This window comes from Micropterus salmoides, unplaced genomic scaffold, assembly GCF_014851395.1.
Source record: "Micropterus salmoides isolate LMB-PRFRI ecotype aquatic unplaced genomic scaffold, ASM1485139v1 Ms_hic_scaffold_5, whole genome shotgun sequence".
Taxonomy (NCBI): domain Eukaryota; kingdom Metazoa; phylum Chordata; class Actinopteri; order Centrarchiformes; family Centrarchidae; genus Micropterus; species Micropterus salmoides.
Window position 1 is genome coordinate 14093037 of NW_024044237.1, and position 17327 is coordinate 14110363.

General features: G+C 40.3%; 3 protein-coding genes across 3 annotated transcripts; 1 reads left to right on the plus strand and 2 right to left on the minus strand.

The window, feature by feature from the left end:
- Nucleotides 1-436: 436 nt before the first annotated feature.
- atoh1b (atonal bHLH transcription factor 1b) lies at nucleotides 437-1706 on the plus strand. Its single transcript, XM_038698794.1, has one exon. The coding sequence runs from the start codon at nucleotides 871-873 to the stop codon at nucleotides 1567-1569; it is 699 nt and encodes a 232-aa protein (XP_038554722.1). The 5' UTR covers nucleotides 437-870; the 3' UTR covers nucleotides 1570-1706.
- A 424-nt stretch (nucleotides 1707-2130) lies between these two features.
- On the minus strand, nucleotides 2131-9219 carry dok3 (docking protein 3). The gene is made up of 5 exons (XM_038698793.1): nucleotides 8918-9219; nucleotides 6737-7045; nucleotides 6353-6443; nucleotides 5044-5231; nucleotides 2131-3901 (listed from the first exon to the last, which is right to left on the minus strand). Exons 1-5 carry the CDS (start codon nucleotides 8972-8974, stop codon nucleotides 3032-3034), a joined length of 1515 nt encoding a protein of 504 aa, XP_038554721.1. The 5' UTR covers nucleotides 8975-9219; the 3' UTR covers nucleotides 2131-3031.
- A 103-nt stretch (nucleotides 9220-9322) lies between these two features.
- Nucleotides 9323-17300, minus strand: LOC119888286 (probable ATP-dependent RNA helicase DDX41). Its single transcript, XM_038698792.1, has 17 exons — nucleotides 17144-17300; nucleotides 14907-15002; nucleotides 14249-14399; nucleotides 14010-14084; nucleotides 13799-13859; nucleotides 13573-13709; nucleotides 13388-13460; nucleotides 13149-13302; nucleotides 12530-12666; nucleotides 12114-12276; nucleotides 11642-11773; nucleotides 11438-11509; nucleotides 11246-11342; nucleotides 10760-10909; nucleotides 10129-10200; nucleotides 9888-9998; nucleotides 9323-9689 (listed from the first exon to the last, which is right to left on the minus strand). Exons 1-17 carry the CDS (start codon nucleotides 17168-17170, stop codon nucleotides 9553-9555), a joined length of 1845 nt encoding a protein of 614 aa, XP_038554720.1. The 5' UTR covers nucleotides 17171-17300; the 3' UTR covers nucleotides 9323-9552.
- Between the last annotated feature and the right edge of the window lie 27 nt (nucleotides 17301-17327).

A 17327-nucleotide genomic window follows, 5' to 3' on the forward strand; every position in this document is an offset into this window, starting at 1 on the left:
AGACAGGTGTGTCTCAAGCCTTGTCTTCCACCTGTTCGTTTTATTATTCTTCTGCAAATAATCCGCGAAAGATTGCCCATCTTTTACTGTTTGTTTGCGAACAAACCTCAGCGCTACCAGAACCCTCAAGGGTCACACCCAATTAAGGAGTCAGTTCCTTTGCTCATGAGAAAGATGTCCAAATTCATTTTCCATGGAGTGGTGGCAGTGGCGGACGTCTATGCAGGATGACGACGATGATGATGATAGTTCAGCCTTGAATTCGTTCTGAACACAATAAACCAAATTTACACAATATCTGATTAACTTAATCTTTTTAAATAAATAATAATTTTTAAAACACCTTAAAAAATTGAATCATAAATTATGTGTAAAAGGTCCAGTGTTTAAGCTATTTTATGTAGACCTATAAATGCAAAGAACAATTTTGCCATGTACACTATATACTTTATTTAGTATGGAAAACTTTAACAATAAAGACAACAGCCATGCAGCACTATACTGAACAAGCTCATTAAATATCATCTTTTCCTAAGCTTTTCAAACATATATGCCACGCTCTTAAATGATTAATTATTCCGGCTCCCCTCTGTGCGAGGATAATAACAAGGTCGTGATTGAGTTACAATGCACAATAGGAGAAAAAAGTCGAGCTTTGTTTAATTGTTCCTTGACAGGGTCAGAGGGGATTGTGCGATAGGCTGCAGGGCTGTCAGAGCTGTTGGAGCGCTGGGAGTGACACCAAGGTGACCGAGGGGAGGCTGTATAAATTGCTGGCGCAGGGCAAACCACTCCAGAGAGGAGAGCATCAGCCAGAGTCTTCTGTGTGACCTTTCCCCTTTCCGCGCACGACCACAGGCCATTACAGTGATGACTGCGAAAGCAGAGCTATCAAGCTGGACTGAGTACCCAGAGGATTTCACCCTGCAGCGCAACCTGACCCAGATCAACTCCAAGACATGGATTTCTTCTAAATCTCTCCATGCGTTCTCCAGGAGGGACGCGCACGGAGCTGTAGACGCAAGCCTCTCACTGGACAAACTTGCGCCAATGAGTAAACTTCCTGACTGCGTGTCCGCTACATGCATCACAGAGGCAGATTCTGACAAGGCAGCAGAGGGAGGCAAGGTGAGCCACTTTGGACCCCAGAAACACAGGCGCGTCGCAGCCAACGCCAGGGAGAGGAGGAGGATGCACGGCCTGAACAAAGCGTTTGACGAGCTGAGGAGCGTCATCCCCAACATGGAAAACGAGAGAAAGTTGTCCAAGTATGACACCCTTCAAATGGCGCAGATTTACATCACAGAGCTGTCGGAGCTCCTGACCGGTGTGGTGCACCCGGAGTGCAGGAGTCCCCGTCCAGGCTCAGCGGAGAAGACCGCCAGAAGGAATCTGATTCACTCTCTCCCGAACCCGCTGGCCGGAGAACAGCGGGAGCCGTGTGCCCCCGTTGGCCACCTTATAATACTTGGCTCTACATCTGACTTGGGGTCAAATAACTCAACGACTTCTGACGGGGAATCTTCGCACCTCAGTGACATGGAGGAAAGTCAGAATGGAAGACGCTAAGAGAAAAGCACCGACTTCTCACTGTTTACGCTGCTGTGTCTGTTCAAGAAGGAGCCAGGAGAACCACAATTTAGGCTACATCTTCTAGAAATGTTGATCACGTGAGACAGTCCTGTCATTTATATAGCTTAGATATTGCACTGCAAATTAGAAAAGCAGGTAAAACTCAAAAACACCTACTGAGATCTTGAGTTTCTTTACTTCCTAAGGCCACGATGAACTCCCAGAGGCCTATTTCTAATGCACTTTATGGCCTGAACCATCACTAAAGACATTTCCTGTGTCATTAGTGACATTTGTCTAAATTAATAACAATTATTTTGATATTTATGTATAGCTATGGGGTGTTTTATGAGATTGTTTTGCTACAATAAAGATATACTTAAAACATGATTTGCATTTTAAGTTGTTTTTGTATATGTCATTTTTCTTTGTCAGCAATACATTGCTGTAAGTCAGTCTACTAAATTACATTTCAATATTTCTACTATGTGAAGCAGACTGAAGGGTCTATGTCCAAAACACAACTAGGGTTCTTGGTCTTTCCATTATGCATAACTGTTTTATCTGCGAGAAAACCATCTTTATTTTCATTAAGAAAAAACATACATTTAAACATGCTAACTCCACAATCTTTGTTTTACTCACTAAATGTACAAGAACAACAAGGAAATATTTTTTCCTAAAGCAGTCCAGTATCCATTCAGCTCATCTAATGGCAATGTCATATTGATGCTGCAGCATAAATAGATTCTCTAACATTTCAGCAGTGAAGAACAACTGAATCCAAAAACATTTCACAGAATAAAATGTATTGCAGATGTGTTTTTCCTACAACTGGCAGATAAATAGTGGTAGAAGAAATATTTTACTTAAGTAAAAGTAGAAACAGTGTGAAAATACTATAAAAAATAGTCAAAATTTGACTTAAGTGAAAATACAGAATTAAAATAAACTTAAAGTACCAAAAGTAAAAGTAGCCTACTCATTATGCAGAATGGCTGGATGCCTCACTGTGTGTGCTTCACTAATGTTCCAGCTGGCAAATGTGGGGCTTTTTTAAACTACTTTAAGTACTACTGGGTAGCTTAATCTGTAAAAAAACATAATTTATTAGTTGATTACATTTTCTATTAATAATTTGACTCTGCAAAGTAACTAGTAGACTAACTAAAGTTCTCAAAATAAATGCAATGGAGTAAAAAGTATAGTAGTGGAGAAGAACTATAAAGTAACATTAAATTGAAATACATACTATACTACAAATTGTACTTACATGCTGTACTAAATGTACCTAGTTGTATTCCACCAATTCAGATAAACATACAAACATCTGCAAGCCAAGTTCTGCTGCTTAATGTTCCCAGTGGAGGGGATTTCAATGAAATAAATAAACTAATTAGCTTTTATGACAGTCTATCATAGTAAACTGCTCCCTCTAGTCTGTCTGTTAACTAATAGCCTACAGAGGAAATGTGGGGCTGCCCGCTCCGGAGGGCACCTGGAACTTTGCCAGGTCCTTGGAAATGATTTCTGCCAGTCTGTGTTTAAAACTGCCAGGGGCCTCTGTGGGGCTAACGTGGGTGGAGCTGATGGCCTCCTCCATCTCCTTCATATCATCCACTGCCTGTGCCTGTGCACTGCACCCTGGCTGGGTGTAGTTATTCACAGGGGGCTGACGCTGGTATCGGGTCTTGGGTGGGACGTAGGATACAGATTGGGGAAGGGTGCAGGGAGGAGGCTGGAGAACAGGTTGAGGGAGGGGTGACAAGAAAGGCTGCAGCTGGAGATTTAAGGGATCATCAGCTGTTTTCAAATCTGAATAAATGCACTCTGAATCGTCTGTCTCAGATATGAACTGGTCTTTTCTGATCACAGGAAACGTGGCTCTCCTTATGTTGTAATAAATGTTGTCCTCCATGTCATTATTCAGGTTAACATTCTCCAAGGAATGACACTGTTCATCCTCGTCCTTACCTTCATCTCCCACAGCCTCCTTGCTGTTAGAAAGATATGGGTTGAGAAGAGATAGCTGCTTTGTATTTAGTATAGAAGTGTCATTAATAGTAGAGTAGTGGCTGGCAGACTCGTCCTCATCTGCAGAATTGTAGGCAGGAGAACCAGAGGGTTGGTTGCTTTTGGTTGGGAGGATATTAGAAGACCCATCAGATGATGATCTTCTGTGGACACTGAGTGGCCGGACAGAGGACGTCCTCTCCACAGAGCACTGATTTAATATAGCCTGGAAGATCTGGGGACCATGCCTGGACAGGAAGATGAACACTCCTTCTCCTGACTCACAGCGACGGCCTGCTTCAATGCTGAAGCCACCCTGCAATCACATCCGTTGATACACATCTTAAAGGAATAGTTTTACATATTGGGAAATGCTCATTCACTTTTTTTCTGAGAGTTAGATGAGAAGATCGATACCACTCTTGTGTTTGCATGGTACATATGAAGCTACTACCAGCAGCTTGTTAGCTTAGTATTAAACTGGAAGCGGGAATACAGCTAGATTGGCTCTACTGTAGACTGTATAAAGATGGACGACATGACAACTCCCCAAAAGGGAAGCCAAAACACCCCCCACTCCATGTCAAATACCTTTTTCCCCAATGTTGTTTCCAGTCACTTTAGGTCATCTTTATAACGCTGGTGTATGTTCCATTGTTAATTTTTCCTCATAAGTTTGGTTTTGATGCTAAAAAAAGGGGGTTTAACATCATGATTGACAGCGGAGCCCTGCTTGCAATTTAAGTTAAGTCAGGCTGGAACTCAATACCGCGGTTCCAACGCCGATCACTACAGTGCAGACTCTGGCTCTAAATGACATCCCCAGCGTAACATGGCAGCACCCCTATCTGGGAATATTTTTGCTTTATTTTTAAATAGTGGGAGGAAGTGGAGAGGCGTTGTCCATCTTTATATACAGTCTATCGGCTCTACCATAGCTGTAAAATGCTTTATCTTTTTTGTTAAATCTGTACAATTTGCCTGTTTAGCTTAGCACAGAGACTGTAAACTGAGGGAAATAGATACACATTGCTACAAGTCATTGTTACGCTTCACTTTTGGTACCAAATATACAAAAGATGTAATATGTTAATTAATAAGCTTTAGAGGTGCTGGCAGGTGGATTTTGTTGTCTTTGGACAGGTTAGCTTTTTCCCTATGTCTCAAGTCTTTGTGCTAAGTTAAGCTAAGCTAACTAGCTGCTGGCTGTAGCTTCATATTTACCATACAGATGTCCATGGTACAGATGTGAGAGTGGGATCCATCTTCTCATCTAACTCTTGGCAAGAAAGCCAATAAGCTTATAATAAAATGTAAAAAAGTATAAAATGTATGAAATGTCAAACTATTCCTTTAAACAAATGTGAATAATCTGAGCTGAATATCAGGTTTATTGTGACTATGGTGATGCAGTTTGAATTCATTTGGGTATCTGATTTGGGGGAAATTCAGAAGTACCTCAACCTGTCCAAATTTGCGTAAGAGCCTGTACGGCCAGCGATAGATGGTGTGACCAGTTTTGATGTCCAGCAGTATCACAGCCTCTTTTTCTGGGGAGACCAGATACTCCCCAGCCAACTGGCACTTCCTGGATGCCTCCGTGCTCTGGACAGTCACTTGGTACTGGTTTGATGGAAGGGTCAGATCTAAACATGAGAAGATATAAAAATATTTGTCACTTTAAGTAAAACATCACAGCACACTGCTGTTAGAGCAGTGTGACTACACATGAAAGTACTAGAGTTTCCATATGAGGTCTGAGGAACCATGCATCAGCAAAAAGAATAAATGTGCACCAAACACATTCTCATACAGTAAAATACTAATTTTAAATTGCTTGCATTCTACTAATCTCTTCAAGTGACTGGACTGCCTGTATTTTTCAGGAGAAGTGTAATCCATTAGGAAATAAAAATAGATTAACTTGTGTAAGCTAGAGCTTGCTAACACCATTACATTCTAGCATTCAAATGTGAATAAATTAGTGGCTCTACTGCTCACACATATTCAGTGTTTCAGCTGATATCTTGAATTTATGATACCATGACAAATAAACCTCACTGCCAGCTTTTCCTGGTCTTTTTCCTTTATTATAATAGGGTCACCAATTCAGTCTTATTATTAAATGATGATTCCAGTTTCTAAAAACTTGGGTTTCTAACTTCTATCTGTTATGACAACAGTGTGCACAATAGAGAAATTGCTAATATGAGAGCGCTGCAGTATCACTACTCTGTCGTCTGATGAGGTGAGATACACTACTTATCAGAACTGAAGAAGTCCCTTGGATGAGGGACGAAACGTCTTCCAGTATCTTCAACCAAGTCCAGTTGCCCTTGACTTTAACCTTCCTTGGATAACTATGACCTGGATGACTGAGAATCTTCACAGACACTACTGATCAGACAATCTAATAAATTGTAAATTTGTAAATTAAATGTAATGTAAAAATGTAAATTAAATTAAAAATTAATTAATTAAATTAATAAATAAATAAAAGCCAAGAATTTGGCAAGATTATCTAAACCACTTTTTGCACGTGATTGTCTGATTGGTCACGTTTCTTGCCCCATATGACTGGGGAAAAAACTATGTAAATAAGTTCTTAAAAAATCTGATTAATCCTTTAAGATAACCACCTGGCAGGAGAGAAGACAGTTTATGCTGGTTTCTGATGAGAACCCCTTCAGCTGGCACTCACTAAACTGAATGTTATTTTTGATCTTATTGACTGATCAGCTGTCGTCTGCAGACTGACGAGCATTACCAGTTTTCCAAGATGAGTAAATTTCATTATCCTCCATGACCAAGCCATTTCCTCTCTCGAAATCCCCTTTGTCTGACTCTCCAGGATCCTTCTGTAAACACAGTGGCATGGTAAACATTACACGGAGTGTACACCATCCTCTTATCACTGTTTTATGACTTCAAAGAGGTCAAATGCAAGAAAGAACATAGCTTGTGCAAGCACAAGAATTAGAGAAGTGAAGTGACAGAAGTTACAGATACTGTACTTCCTCATTGTGCTATCTCTGAGTAAGTTGTGGTTAAGGTTTATCCCCACCTTTCACTGATGATAAGACTACTCTGATATAAAAATAAAAGGTGAGAGTTGCACTGGTCAAGAGGTACGAGCAAAGATGTGTGATACCTGGAAGGCTAGAAGACAGAGGGCACTTAGCCAGTCCTGGCTTGTCGTGGAGGCCATAGTGTAGTTGCACTGAGTGGTATTTAGGTAGAAGGCTGTGTGCCCAGGAGGGCAAGACTCCTTCGGAGCAGGAGTGACACTGAGGCAGTCACTTAGACGTACCACTTTTCTCTCTGGCGTTTTCTGTCTGCTGACCTTCTTCTGGTCAGTCATAGCATTGTTGTCAAGTAGGCCTACAGTATAAAGCTCCAACCGCCCAACCCCTGTGGAGCTGGGTTTAAAAAGCACCATCCGTATTTTCCGCCATGTTCTCTATTGTGGATGACAGACGGAAAAATGGAAAAGGTTAGTGAGTGAATAAGTAGGTTCTCTGACACATTTCTAGAGTGGTTTAGATCTTGTGTGATTGTGTAATAATCAACAACATGGCATCTGTTTCTATTGTTACACAGATGCCACTCAGCTCTCCATTTCTGCTTCATATGGTGATCTCACCCCTGCTGACATTGTTGATTTTGTTTAGAGATTATGAAGGAAAGGGCCAAACGAGAGAAACTCAATGTCTATCTTACTACTTACATTATCTCTGGCTAAGAAGGTGGGGCCAACTATAGGTAGTGAATTTAACTTTGAAGTACACATTCAGAGCACCACTACACCTTTTACCACTTAAAGAGCATGCAAGGTCACACAATGTCTATCACAGGCTTTCTGGGAAGAACATATGCATGATTCTTGTAATACACCTTTCGCAAAGTGTTATAATACTGCCTGTAAATTACAGCCACTCTTTTTATTCTGATGACCTCATGAATGACCTCAGTGATGCTGCATTTAGTTCATTCGCCCCCAGACTCTAGATCAGCCTCACGTTAGACTGGAGCGTGTCTTATAACAAGGGGGAAAAAAAACCTGCTTTTACCCATAGGATCGTTTTCTGTATGTTACGTCAGCTACAAAACATGTAGCACTTCTTGTTTTTGGTGAATTTCACATTAATTGAGAAGCATGTAGTGTTTCATGTCTTTAAATATACCATATACATGTACAATGTATATGGTATATACAATGATGTTTTTTGTTTCTGGCAACAAATATTGGTCCTGCGTGGTGTATTTCTGTCAAATGGCAAAAGGTGCTCCTATGAAAGACCATTCAGTGCCACATTACTTTCCCCAGGTTCTCAGAAACCAGATATATGTCAATCTGCAGCTACATTTAACATTTTGTGAAGAAGTGATACAAACCATACAGAAGGGATTTTCACAAAGCAAGACTTGATCCAAAATACAATTAGTCACACCTTAGGTGTCCACATCATCTGAGGAGCAGTGTGATAAGATCTTTATTTATTACCAAAATTAGGCAAAGAATAATCTGATTAGTGACTGAAATAGGCAGCAGAAAACAAACAAGCAACTCAGTTTTAAGTGAAACCAAATTAATAAATATGTAACCAGCCTCAGTTATTATTTCTTTTAATTAATAGTATCTAGTATAGGAGAACCAATACCAGATTTTAACTACCGAAGTCATGATTCAGTCTGAGTTTACAGCTGCAGTGGGGCTACAGTAAATGACTGTGGAGAGATTTATGCGTGATGATTTGGGGCTTAATTGAAATCTTGTCAAACAGAATCATCTCCACAAAGACCTGAACAAGAGTGCCACTCTGTACTCACTACTGTACAGAGGTATGTCCTGTCTTCTGAAGCAAGTCAACAACCTGTTCATCAGTTTGGACAATTCAAGTCAAAGAAAGTATTTGAAGGATTGCTTACATGCATGACATTGCAGTTACCACCCTGTGGAACATATTGCCTAACATTTGAAAAGAGAAGGGGTAAAAAGCTTACACCATCAGAGGTTTTGTATAACGCAGAATCTTAAATTCTGCTGAAGCTTCTTCGATTTTTGCCATACGCAAGAGTGCAGGGGTGGTGGTTTGAACAAATACTGAGAAATTTAGACTTTCAGTAAATACTAAAACATTTGACAACATAGTTTGAGAGGCATCACCGGTCATTAGATTTGTCTTTGTTTTTACTAAACGCTCAAAAGGTTTTGGTAGCGCACTCTTGGCCCCCACTGTTTACTAAAACTTCATTTCAAAAAATAAAATGAGTCACAATATTCACTTTTTCACAAGGTCGCTGAATGAAATAAAATTTCTATTAAACTTACTTTTCCAAACTTGACCCCCTGAAGGTACACCATCCCTTCCTTGAAGATGAAATCCATGCTTGTAAGCTTCGTCAAGCTTCTGCTCTTGTACAACACTTGTTGCTTTGTGGTCGAGGTAACTACCCAAAACGTTATAATTAGGTTTTCTACGCTACCAGAATAACTGTTTCCTCTACGTCACCAGCTGATTTCATTCTGTTGTCTACTTTTATTAGTCCAATTGGGCTGACAGTCAAGATCTCTCTGATCTGCAGCTTAACTGTCGCAAAAGAAAGGACACACACGGTGTGTGCTGCTTGAGTCAAACTTCCCTTCGCATTATTCTGCTTGTTTTAGCAACTTCCTCCCCATACAAAACCAGTACCACACCTCTTTATTTTTTCAGGAAGAGCACAGAAGATCACAGCAGATAGAGTGGTTTTATTTACAATTAGAGTATCAAAAATGTATGTTACAAAAGCTACACATACAGGACAAGTATGATTTGTCAATTCGGCAAAAAAAGTAACAAAATTCTTTTTTGTCTGACAGACCTACAAACTATGTAAGGTGGTGGGTAAAAGTACACTTCCTTCACTTCAGTGACATGACATAACTGTGAAGCTTCCTCAGAAATGTTTCGTCATGAAAACTTCTTAAAAGTCCATTGAGCTATGAGCCAGGTAGTCTTTCCGCCCGATGTTGGTGACCTGCTTGGTCTGCATGGCCTCCAACTTCGGACAGTCTGTAATACGATGACCCAGACCACCACAAAATGTACATCCCCTCTCTCCTGCGAACAAACACAAGATTTAGGTGCGTTAGAAAGGGTTTGCAAACTCCCCACATTTGGTTCTGTGAATTGGAGATGAACTGATCTGATCAGCTTAGAGGAAAATTTAAAAAGTAAACAGAGTTATTATTGAGTTCCCCATAAGTGCGAAGCAGGTAGAAAAAACATGTGAATGTAGATTTGGAGTAAACAACTCACCTCCGATGTCCAGCATGGTCTCGTCTCCAGTCTGGAGAACCTGGAGGACTGGAGGAACCTTCTGCTTCGCTTCAACTAGCAGGGCTTTAAGATCCATCAATACTGACTCATCTGTGTGGAAAGATATGCATTAAACACTGAATTAAGCTAACTACATCCACTATAACACATTACAAATATTTTGAAAAGCACTACTCCTATACATAATTTAAATTGAATCGTGGTTGGTAGTTCTCCTTACCACAGCCTTTATTGATAAACGTAGTGGCAATACCAGTCTTGCCCGATCGTCCAGTTCTTCCAATTCTATGGACTGAAACAAGATCCATTTCAGCAAACCAGCTTGAGCAATTTAAGGAGAACTGATGTGTAAGAACCATTTTGGCACATATAGTGATTTGCTAAATTGTTGTTAATAATCACACGCTATATGCTCATCAGTTCTTTGTGTTTTGATATTATGTTGATTCTGTCGAGTGGGTGGGTGAGTAATTTTGCTGCACATTGGTAGTATGGAAAAAGGAACTTGTGAGAGGTTACGAGCAATCTGCAAGCACGTTTTTGACTGTGTTTTGCAAAAAAGGTGTGAGTAATCTTTGGTGGACTGCACTGGGCTGGTAATGGACCAAGCCTTTTGTAAAGTCTGGATTAAAAGGTTCACGCAAACCTTTTCTTGACTCTTCTGGATTTTTATGTACATTAGATACTCCTATAGTGTGGAGATTTGGACACACAGAAGTGGACACGTGTCAGGCTAAGATAGACTACTTGCAGAATAGTGGACTTGGACTTGTCATTGTAAAACAACCACAATATGATGATACATAATGTACCAATTTTAAGAAGGCCAAGCTATCCATATATCTTCTTACCATAATTTTCTATCTCCTCAGGCATGTCATAATTCACAACATGCTGTATAGCTGGGAAATCCAGACCCTTGGACGCAACGTCTGTGGCAACCAAAACGTCTTTCTTTCCTTCTTTAAATGCCTCTATTGCTTTTGTTCTTTCTTCCTGATCTGGAAAACAATCAACACATATTACATAAACAGCATTTTGCAAGACAATGACAAATGGAAACATAAGGTCTGCAACACGTTCTATGTTTTGGAAATGTTAAGCAAACTGTGAAGCAGAAACTGTAATATTTGCAAGCAGGATGGCATCTGGTGGTAATGATGAGCAACTACAAGGAGGTTAGAGAAGAGTAAGAAAGGTGTGTACAAATGATAAGTACTCTGAGATGAACTTGCTGCTGGGTTGGACGTTCCTCCAAATACAGTAATCCTTTGCAAGCACTATTACTATGTACTGATTGATGTGTATTTTAACGGTAAGAATTGAGTTCTGCGTACCTTTTCCTCCATGGATGGCCACTGCCTCTACTCCTTTTAGCAGCAGATACTCATGGATGGCATCTACATCAGCCTTCTTCTCAGCAAATATCAACACCTGCAAATATGAACAGACAATATTTTGTAACATTTGACATGTCTGAGTTTACTGACTTTTGGTATATCAATGTCGAAACACGTGGAAGTACTAACAGGGGGTGGGGTTTTCTGAAGACACTCCAGTAAATACACCATCTTGGCTTCCTCTTTGACGTATTCCACTTCCTGCACACACAAAAGTATCGTCATCAAATCATTCAGTTCGCACAACTTTTATATCAGTGAGTTTTGTAAACTGAATGTAATAATTATCCTTGACAAAGACGGAAAGCCTCTTTCAACTAAAAATTAACGTACCTGGATGACATCCAAGCTAGCAGCACCGGCCCTGCCCACGTTGATAGTGATGGGTTTGACCAGCGCACTCTTGGCAAAGTTCTGGATCTTCTTGGGCATAGTGGCACTGAAAAGCAGAGTTTGTCTTTGTCCCTAGATAAAGAAATAACAAAATATAGGGCTTTTCATGTCTGGCATCTTCAAAAAGCCAGGCTATGTCTCCCAAGCTCAGTTTTCATGACAAGAGTTTAGTCTAACAGGCAAACTACGGGGAGTGCTTTGGTGATGATGAAACCTGCTGCCTCATGTATAAATGGTTGTGGTGGTTTTCACGCAAATGCGGGATGTATACTGTCTACTACTGAAACTCACCAAATGTTTCAAAATAACATTTCCACTTGCTTTGTAAAACAGCTTTAAAGGACAAAATCTACTGCTTTGATTATATGGTTTGCTGACTTTTGGAGGTCACTGCTGCAGAGGAGGACCTCACCTTGAAATAGGAGAAGATGGTTCTGATGTCTTCCTCAAAGCCCATGTCAATCATCCTATCAGCCTCGTCCAGAGCCAAGTAGCGGCAGATGTCCAGACTCACCATCTTCTTCTGCAGCAAGTCCATCAGTCTGCCTGGGGTTGCGACCATCATGTGGACACCACTATAACCAAGAGGAGATACAGGTTCAGATGGGAATGAACTCAAATTTACTGCTTGTATTTTTAAAATACAATATTAGTGCCTAGGTCCTGAGGTAAAATGTTCATGTTTGCCAGTTTTGCTCCTCTCCGAATGATTTCATATAGCCGAATCGGGCTTTTTAGTTTTTTGCTTTACACTAGTTTAAACTGAAATTCTGGATAAAAGACAGAAACAGATTTTTTCTCTCCCTCACACGAATCTCGATTACTTACTGTTTTACAACCTCCATCTGCTCTTTGACAGACATTCCTCCAATGCAGAGGGCAGTGCGCAGCTGAGGAGCTCCCTCCTCCTCCAGCAGCTTGCAGTAGTACTCGATGATGCTGTGAGTCTGCCTCGCCAACTCTCGCTGGAGTAAAGGGAAAGGTGTTCAAATTAGATATGCTTAGTTACAGAAAAAGCAATTGTCTGAAATGCAAACAGAAAGAAATGCTGTAGAATTATTTTAGGATGCTGAGAAAGGCTCATCACTCTTTCTTTTGTTAATCTTGGCCGGCCCATGAGACCTGTTATTTGTTTTCAGTTGTTATATGTTGTTTTTCATTTTTTATTTAATAAATCTTTTGCAACTCCTTGACTTTTGATTATGTTAGACCTCTTCTGTAATGAGTCTTTCTGGGGGTCGTAACAGACTGTCACTCACAGTTTTCAAAAGGATTCAACGTTATGTGTGAGCAGGGTTTACGCAGGAACCCTGAAGTAATAATTATTACCTTTTGAGACCCTTTCAATACTTTTTAAGTATCCCATTAGTCTGTTAAAACTGTATTTGTAATCACAAATCAGACTTCATACTATTTCAAGCTGGGTCATCAATTAAATTTTTCTTACTGAGGGACAGATGATGAGTCCATATGGTCCTTCTCTCTTGAAGAAAGGCAGCCGTTTCTCCTGCTCCAGGGCAAACATGGTGATGGGCAGAGTGAAGACCAAAGTCTTACCAGAACCAGTGAAGGCTATGCCAATCATGTCTCGACCTGACAGACTACAGACAACCACCGTCAATTCATGAACAATTTACATGCACATAACATTCATTACATATTTTATAGTCTGTTTATTGCCCTTACACTGTAGGGATTCCTTGTATTTGAATTGGTGTGGGATGCACAATGCCCTTCTTTTTCAGACCTTTAAGAATTGCTGCAAAAACAAGAAACCAAGAAGCCAGTTGTTAATGACGTCCACTAAAGGCCTACTACATAAAGACAAGGTGTTTGTTTTTTTATGTGTGCAAGAGGAAGTGTGTTGTAACCTGGTGGAAACTTCATCTCCCTGAAGCTTTTGATTGGAGCAGGGATGCCATCGCCATCAACCAGGATGTGAAACTTCTTCCTGACGCGCTCGTGTCGGGTGGCTGGCATATTCAGGATGTAGCGTGGTGGCTTCCAGCTGTAAGTAAAATCTAGGTTAAGCAAAAAGTTTTTTTAAAAACTCGACAAACAGTGTTACTTTTTAGAATTCACTGATCACGATCTTACCTTGTTTTTATGGGATCATCATATATGATACCTTTGGCCATCTCCTTCACAGACATCAGAGCTGATAGAGGAGTGGTGAAAGTCCACAGAATTAGTTTTGCAAGTTTAGAACATTTTGCACCAACTGTTATAACATCTATAATTTTATCAAAGGAAATACGATTAATAATTCAAAATGGCTTCACAGGAAATGACAACTTTATCATTTTACCTCTGCCTTCTGCAACACTCTCAAGAATCTTCTCTTCCTCTTTCAGCTGCTTCTCCTTGGCTGACTCCTTACGGGCTATAGACACAAAAACATAAAGGAGGTGAGATAAGACAGAACCACTACGGTTATGCATAATGAGCCGTATAATGGCAATATGTTAACTAAGTCATAGTGTGAAAAGAACTGAGCAGACAACAATCAAAATCCAGAGTGGCTTGTGTGGTGTTTGAACTGGATACCTTCTGCTTTTTCCTTGAGGTGCTGATGCTGGTCAAGGAGACTGACATTTGAGCGTGGACCAAGACCCTCGTCCTCATCCCTCTGCTCCTCCCCACTGTCCTTCTGCTCCTCGTCCACTGCCTTTCCTCGCAGACGTAACATCTTTTGTAGCTGTACGGTACACGTTAAAAAAATGCCTTAAATAACTGGATTGGATGTTGATATACATTTGGAAAAGCTAAATACAACTGTATTTTAAAAAATATAGAACTTTAACAGTAATGCTAGGTTCCTCTAGAAAAATCTATGTTAAACCGACCGTGCACTGCTGATCAGTGAAGCACCGATCACGCTTTTTCTCTCCTGATACTGATTCATCAAACTCGGGTTGTCTGCCAATACGGATTCCTGGTCCAAGTTCTACTTTTTTGCAAAATGTAAAATCTATATAGCTCACTGTGTGGAACTCATTGGCATCATTTTTGTGTAAGCTAACATCAGGCCAGGGATTGCCGTGGTGCTGCCTTGGCTGAAAAATGGAGTGAAAACTTATAATGATATTGACAAAGAAACTGTATCAGGCCAAAATCCCTTATCTGCTTAATAAGTTCTTGGCCCCAATTGGCACATCCTTAATAATGTCTAAAATGTCAAACAGGACAGTGTACAATTACTTACCATTTGTTGTTTTCTTATTTTGACTGGAACATATGGAACATAATCATCATCCTCCGTTCCCTCTGAACCTGACCTTTCATCCTCTGCATGGAATCTCTGTACAAAAACATCCGTATTATTAGAAGAATTATTTCTTGAGTAGCATCACCACTTTCACAGCATTCAGCCAGAATGGCCTTTAAACACATCCAATGCAATTCCTTCTAAGAAAACGTAAACATACAGGATACCATGCAGAAACCACAATTTAATTTCATAATGTGATATTTAGTGGATGCGATTGATTTGTATATGCCAGAGACATAGTGTTGGCATGTGCTTTATGGATATACATTTGCACAGTATGGCAATAGGATTTTGACACAGATATTAGGCTGTCAAATACACTTTTTTTTTTTTTTTTTTTACATTATATTAACTGTTAGCATCATATAGCCTATGTCTTTGTTTTATACATTTCGTTAAGAGGCTGTTCAATTGTAAACTTCTCAATTAGCCAAAGGGACCTTCATTAGCCTTTCCTTAAGACTGTGGCGTGTTTGCAAAGACCCAATTGTAAAATAAACAGACAATGTATAGGATTTGAACTCCATTTTTTTACACTAAATGTGCAAGTTTTATGATTTAGCCTAATTGGTAACTAATATTATGGTTTCTTTATAATTACCAGTATTTATTGGTGGTATTGATGGCAGTAGTTATAGTATAAATTACACTGCTCAAAAAAATTGAGAACACTTAAATCACACAACAGCTCTCGAGAAAGGAATAGTTTAAAAGTTGAAAATCTTTACAGTGCATTGTGTAATTTGTTGAGAACAAAATTACATAAGAAGGTGTATGGTGTCCTGGGGATCAACTCCCAGACCTGGATCAGGGCGTCAATAAGCTCTTGGACAGTCTGTGGCATTTGGCGGCACTGATGCATTACATACCAGAGGTTCTCAATTTGATTCAGGTCTGGGGAATATGAGGGCCAGTCAATGGCATCAACTGCATCATCATCCAGGAACTGCCTACATACTCCGGCCACATGAGGCCTGGTAATGTCCTGCACCAGGTGGAACCCAGTGTCAGCTAGCATGTGGTCTGTGTGACCCTCCAAGAATATGCCTCCCGAGACCATTACTGACCCCCCCCCCCGCCAAACCGGTAATGCTGGGTAACATTCACCACGGCGTCTCTAGACTCTTTCACATCTGTCACATGTGCTCATTGTAAACCTGCTCTTCTCTTTGACGAAAACAGGGTGGCAGTGGTTGACCTGCCAATTCTGGTGTGAATGCTAATCAAGCTGCACAGTGCTGGGCTGTGAGCACAGATCCTACCGGAGGACGTTTTGGCCCTCATGACACCCTTATGGGGTCTGTTTCCGACAGTTTGGTCAGAAACTTGCACACCAGTAGCGCGCTGGAGGTCATTTTGTAGATACTGGTGTGGCTGCTGGGTTGATGCCCTTCTAGGACCCTGTCCAGCGCTCCTCATGTAACGGCCTGTCATGGTATCTCCTCCATGCTCTTGAGACTGTGCTGGGACACAGCAAATGCTCCTCCATCCCGGTTGTTTAATTGACTTGATACTTATGTGATGAATTCGTGTTTCCTTTTTTTTTTGAACAGTGTATTTGCCCTGGATTCGGCTGTTCTGTCTTCCTTCCATTTACTGCTCATCTACAATAGGTAACTAATAGGCAAACCTCTGTTTTCAAAACAGCTAGCTATGTGAACAGTCTCATCATTAAAATGTTAAGTGGCTTAACTTAAGTTAAACTGTTACAGAGTCTCGCACCTTAAACGTTACACTGGGTCCACATTGATATTGTAGGAGCAAACAATTGAAAAGGCAATCGTGCCGTTTTCAGCTGATCTGCCTTCAACTTCAGAATATTTAACGTCATGAACGGAAAACTCATTAAAGTAATCTTATACTGACTATTTTACGCGGATGCTGTGGCACTGCAATGTTATTATGGATAGTTCGCGGAGCTAACGTTACCAAACACCGTTTATCGTTACACATTCATATAAACGAAATGAAAATCCCATATTATTCTAAAACTTTACTTCAGCTGTATTTGTCATTTTCCTGTTCCAATGTTTTTAACATTATGGATATCACTATGTATTGTACGGCAGATAACGGACATTAAAGATTGAATAGCTAGCTTTGCTAACTTTAGCTAGCATTAGCTAGTTTAACCTCTTCGTAATGTGAACAATATCAAACGCTTAACTTACCTTTTTGGGTCGACTTTCGGTCTCCATTTTTTAATGAATGCAGTGGCTTTCTCTGCGCACTAAAGCCTCAGAGTTAATGACAAAAACAGTCGGCACACACTTAAATAAACCTACCTAATCCACATGTTTACACAACACCGGAAGCTTTAATACTGTACGGAAGGCTGTAAGGGTCAAACCTTAC

Excerpts from the sequence above, each read along its gene's own strand:
- dok3 (XM_038698793.1), bottom strand. The coding sequence starts at position 8,974 with ATGGATTTCATCTTCAAGGAAGGGATGGTGTACCTTCAGGGGGTCAAG. Across the intron at positions 7,046-8,917 it reads AGGGGGTCAAGTTTGGAAAA|AGAACATGGCGGAAAATACG; the intron begins GTAAGTTTAATA and ends CATCCACAATAG. Across the intron at positions 6,444-6,736 it reads TCTGTCTTCTAGCCTTCCAG|AAGGATCCTGGAGAGTCAGA; the intron begins GTATCACACATC and ends CTGTGTTTACAG.
- atoh1b (XM_038698794.1), top strand. The coding sequence starts at position 871 with ATGACTGCGAAAGCAGAGCTATCAAGCTGGACTGAGTACCCAGAGGAT.
- LOC119888286 (XM_038698792.1), bottom strand. The coding sequence starts at position 17,170 with ATGGAGACCGAAAGTCGACCCAAAAAG. Across the intron at positions 12,277-12,529 it reads CAGATGGAGGTTGTAAAACA|TGGTGTCCACATGATGGTCG; the intron begins GTAAGTAATCGA and ends TCTTGGTTATAG. Across the intron at positions 11,510-11,641 it reads CTAGCTTGGATGTCATCCAG|GAAGTGGAATACGTCAAAGA; the intron begins GTACGTTAATTT and ends TTGTGTGTGCAG.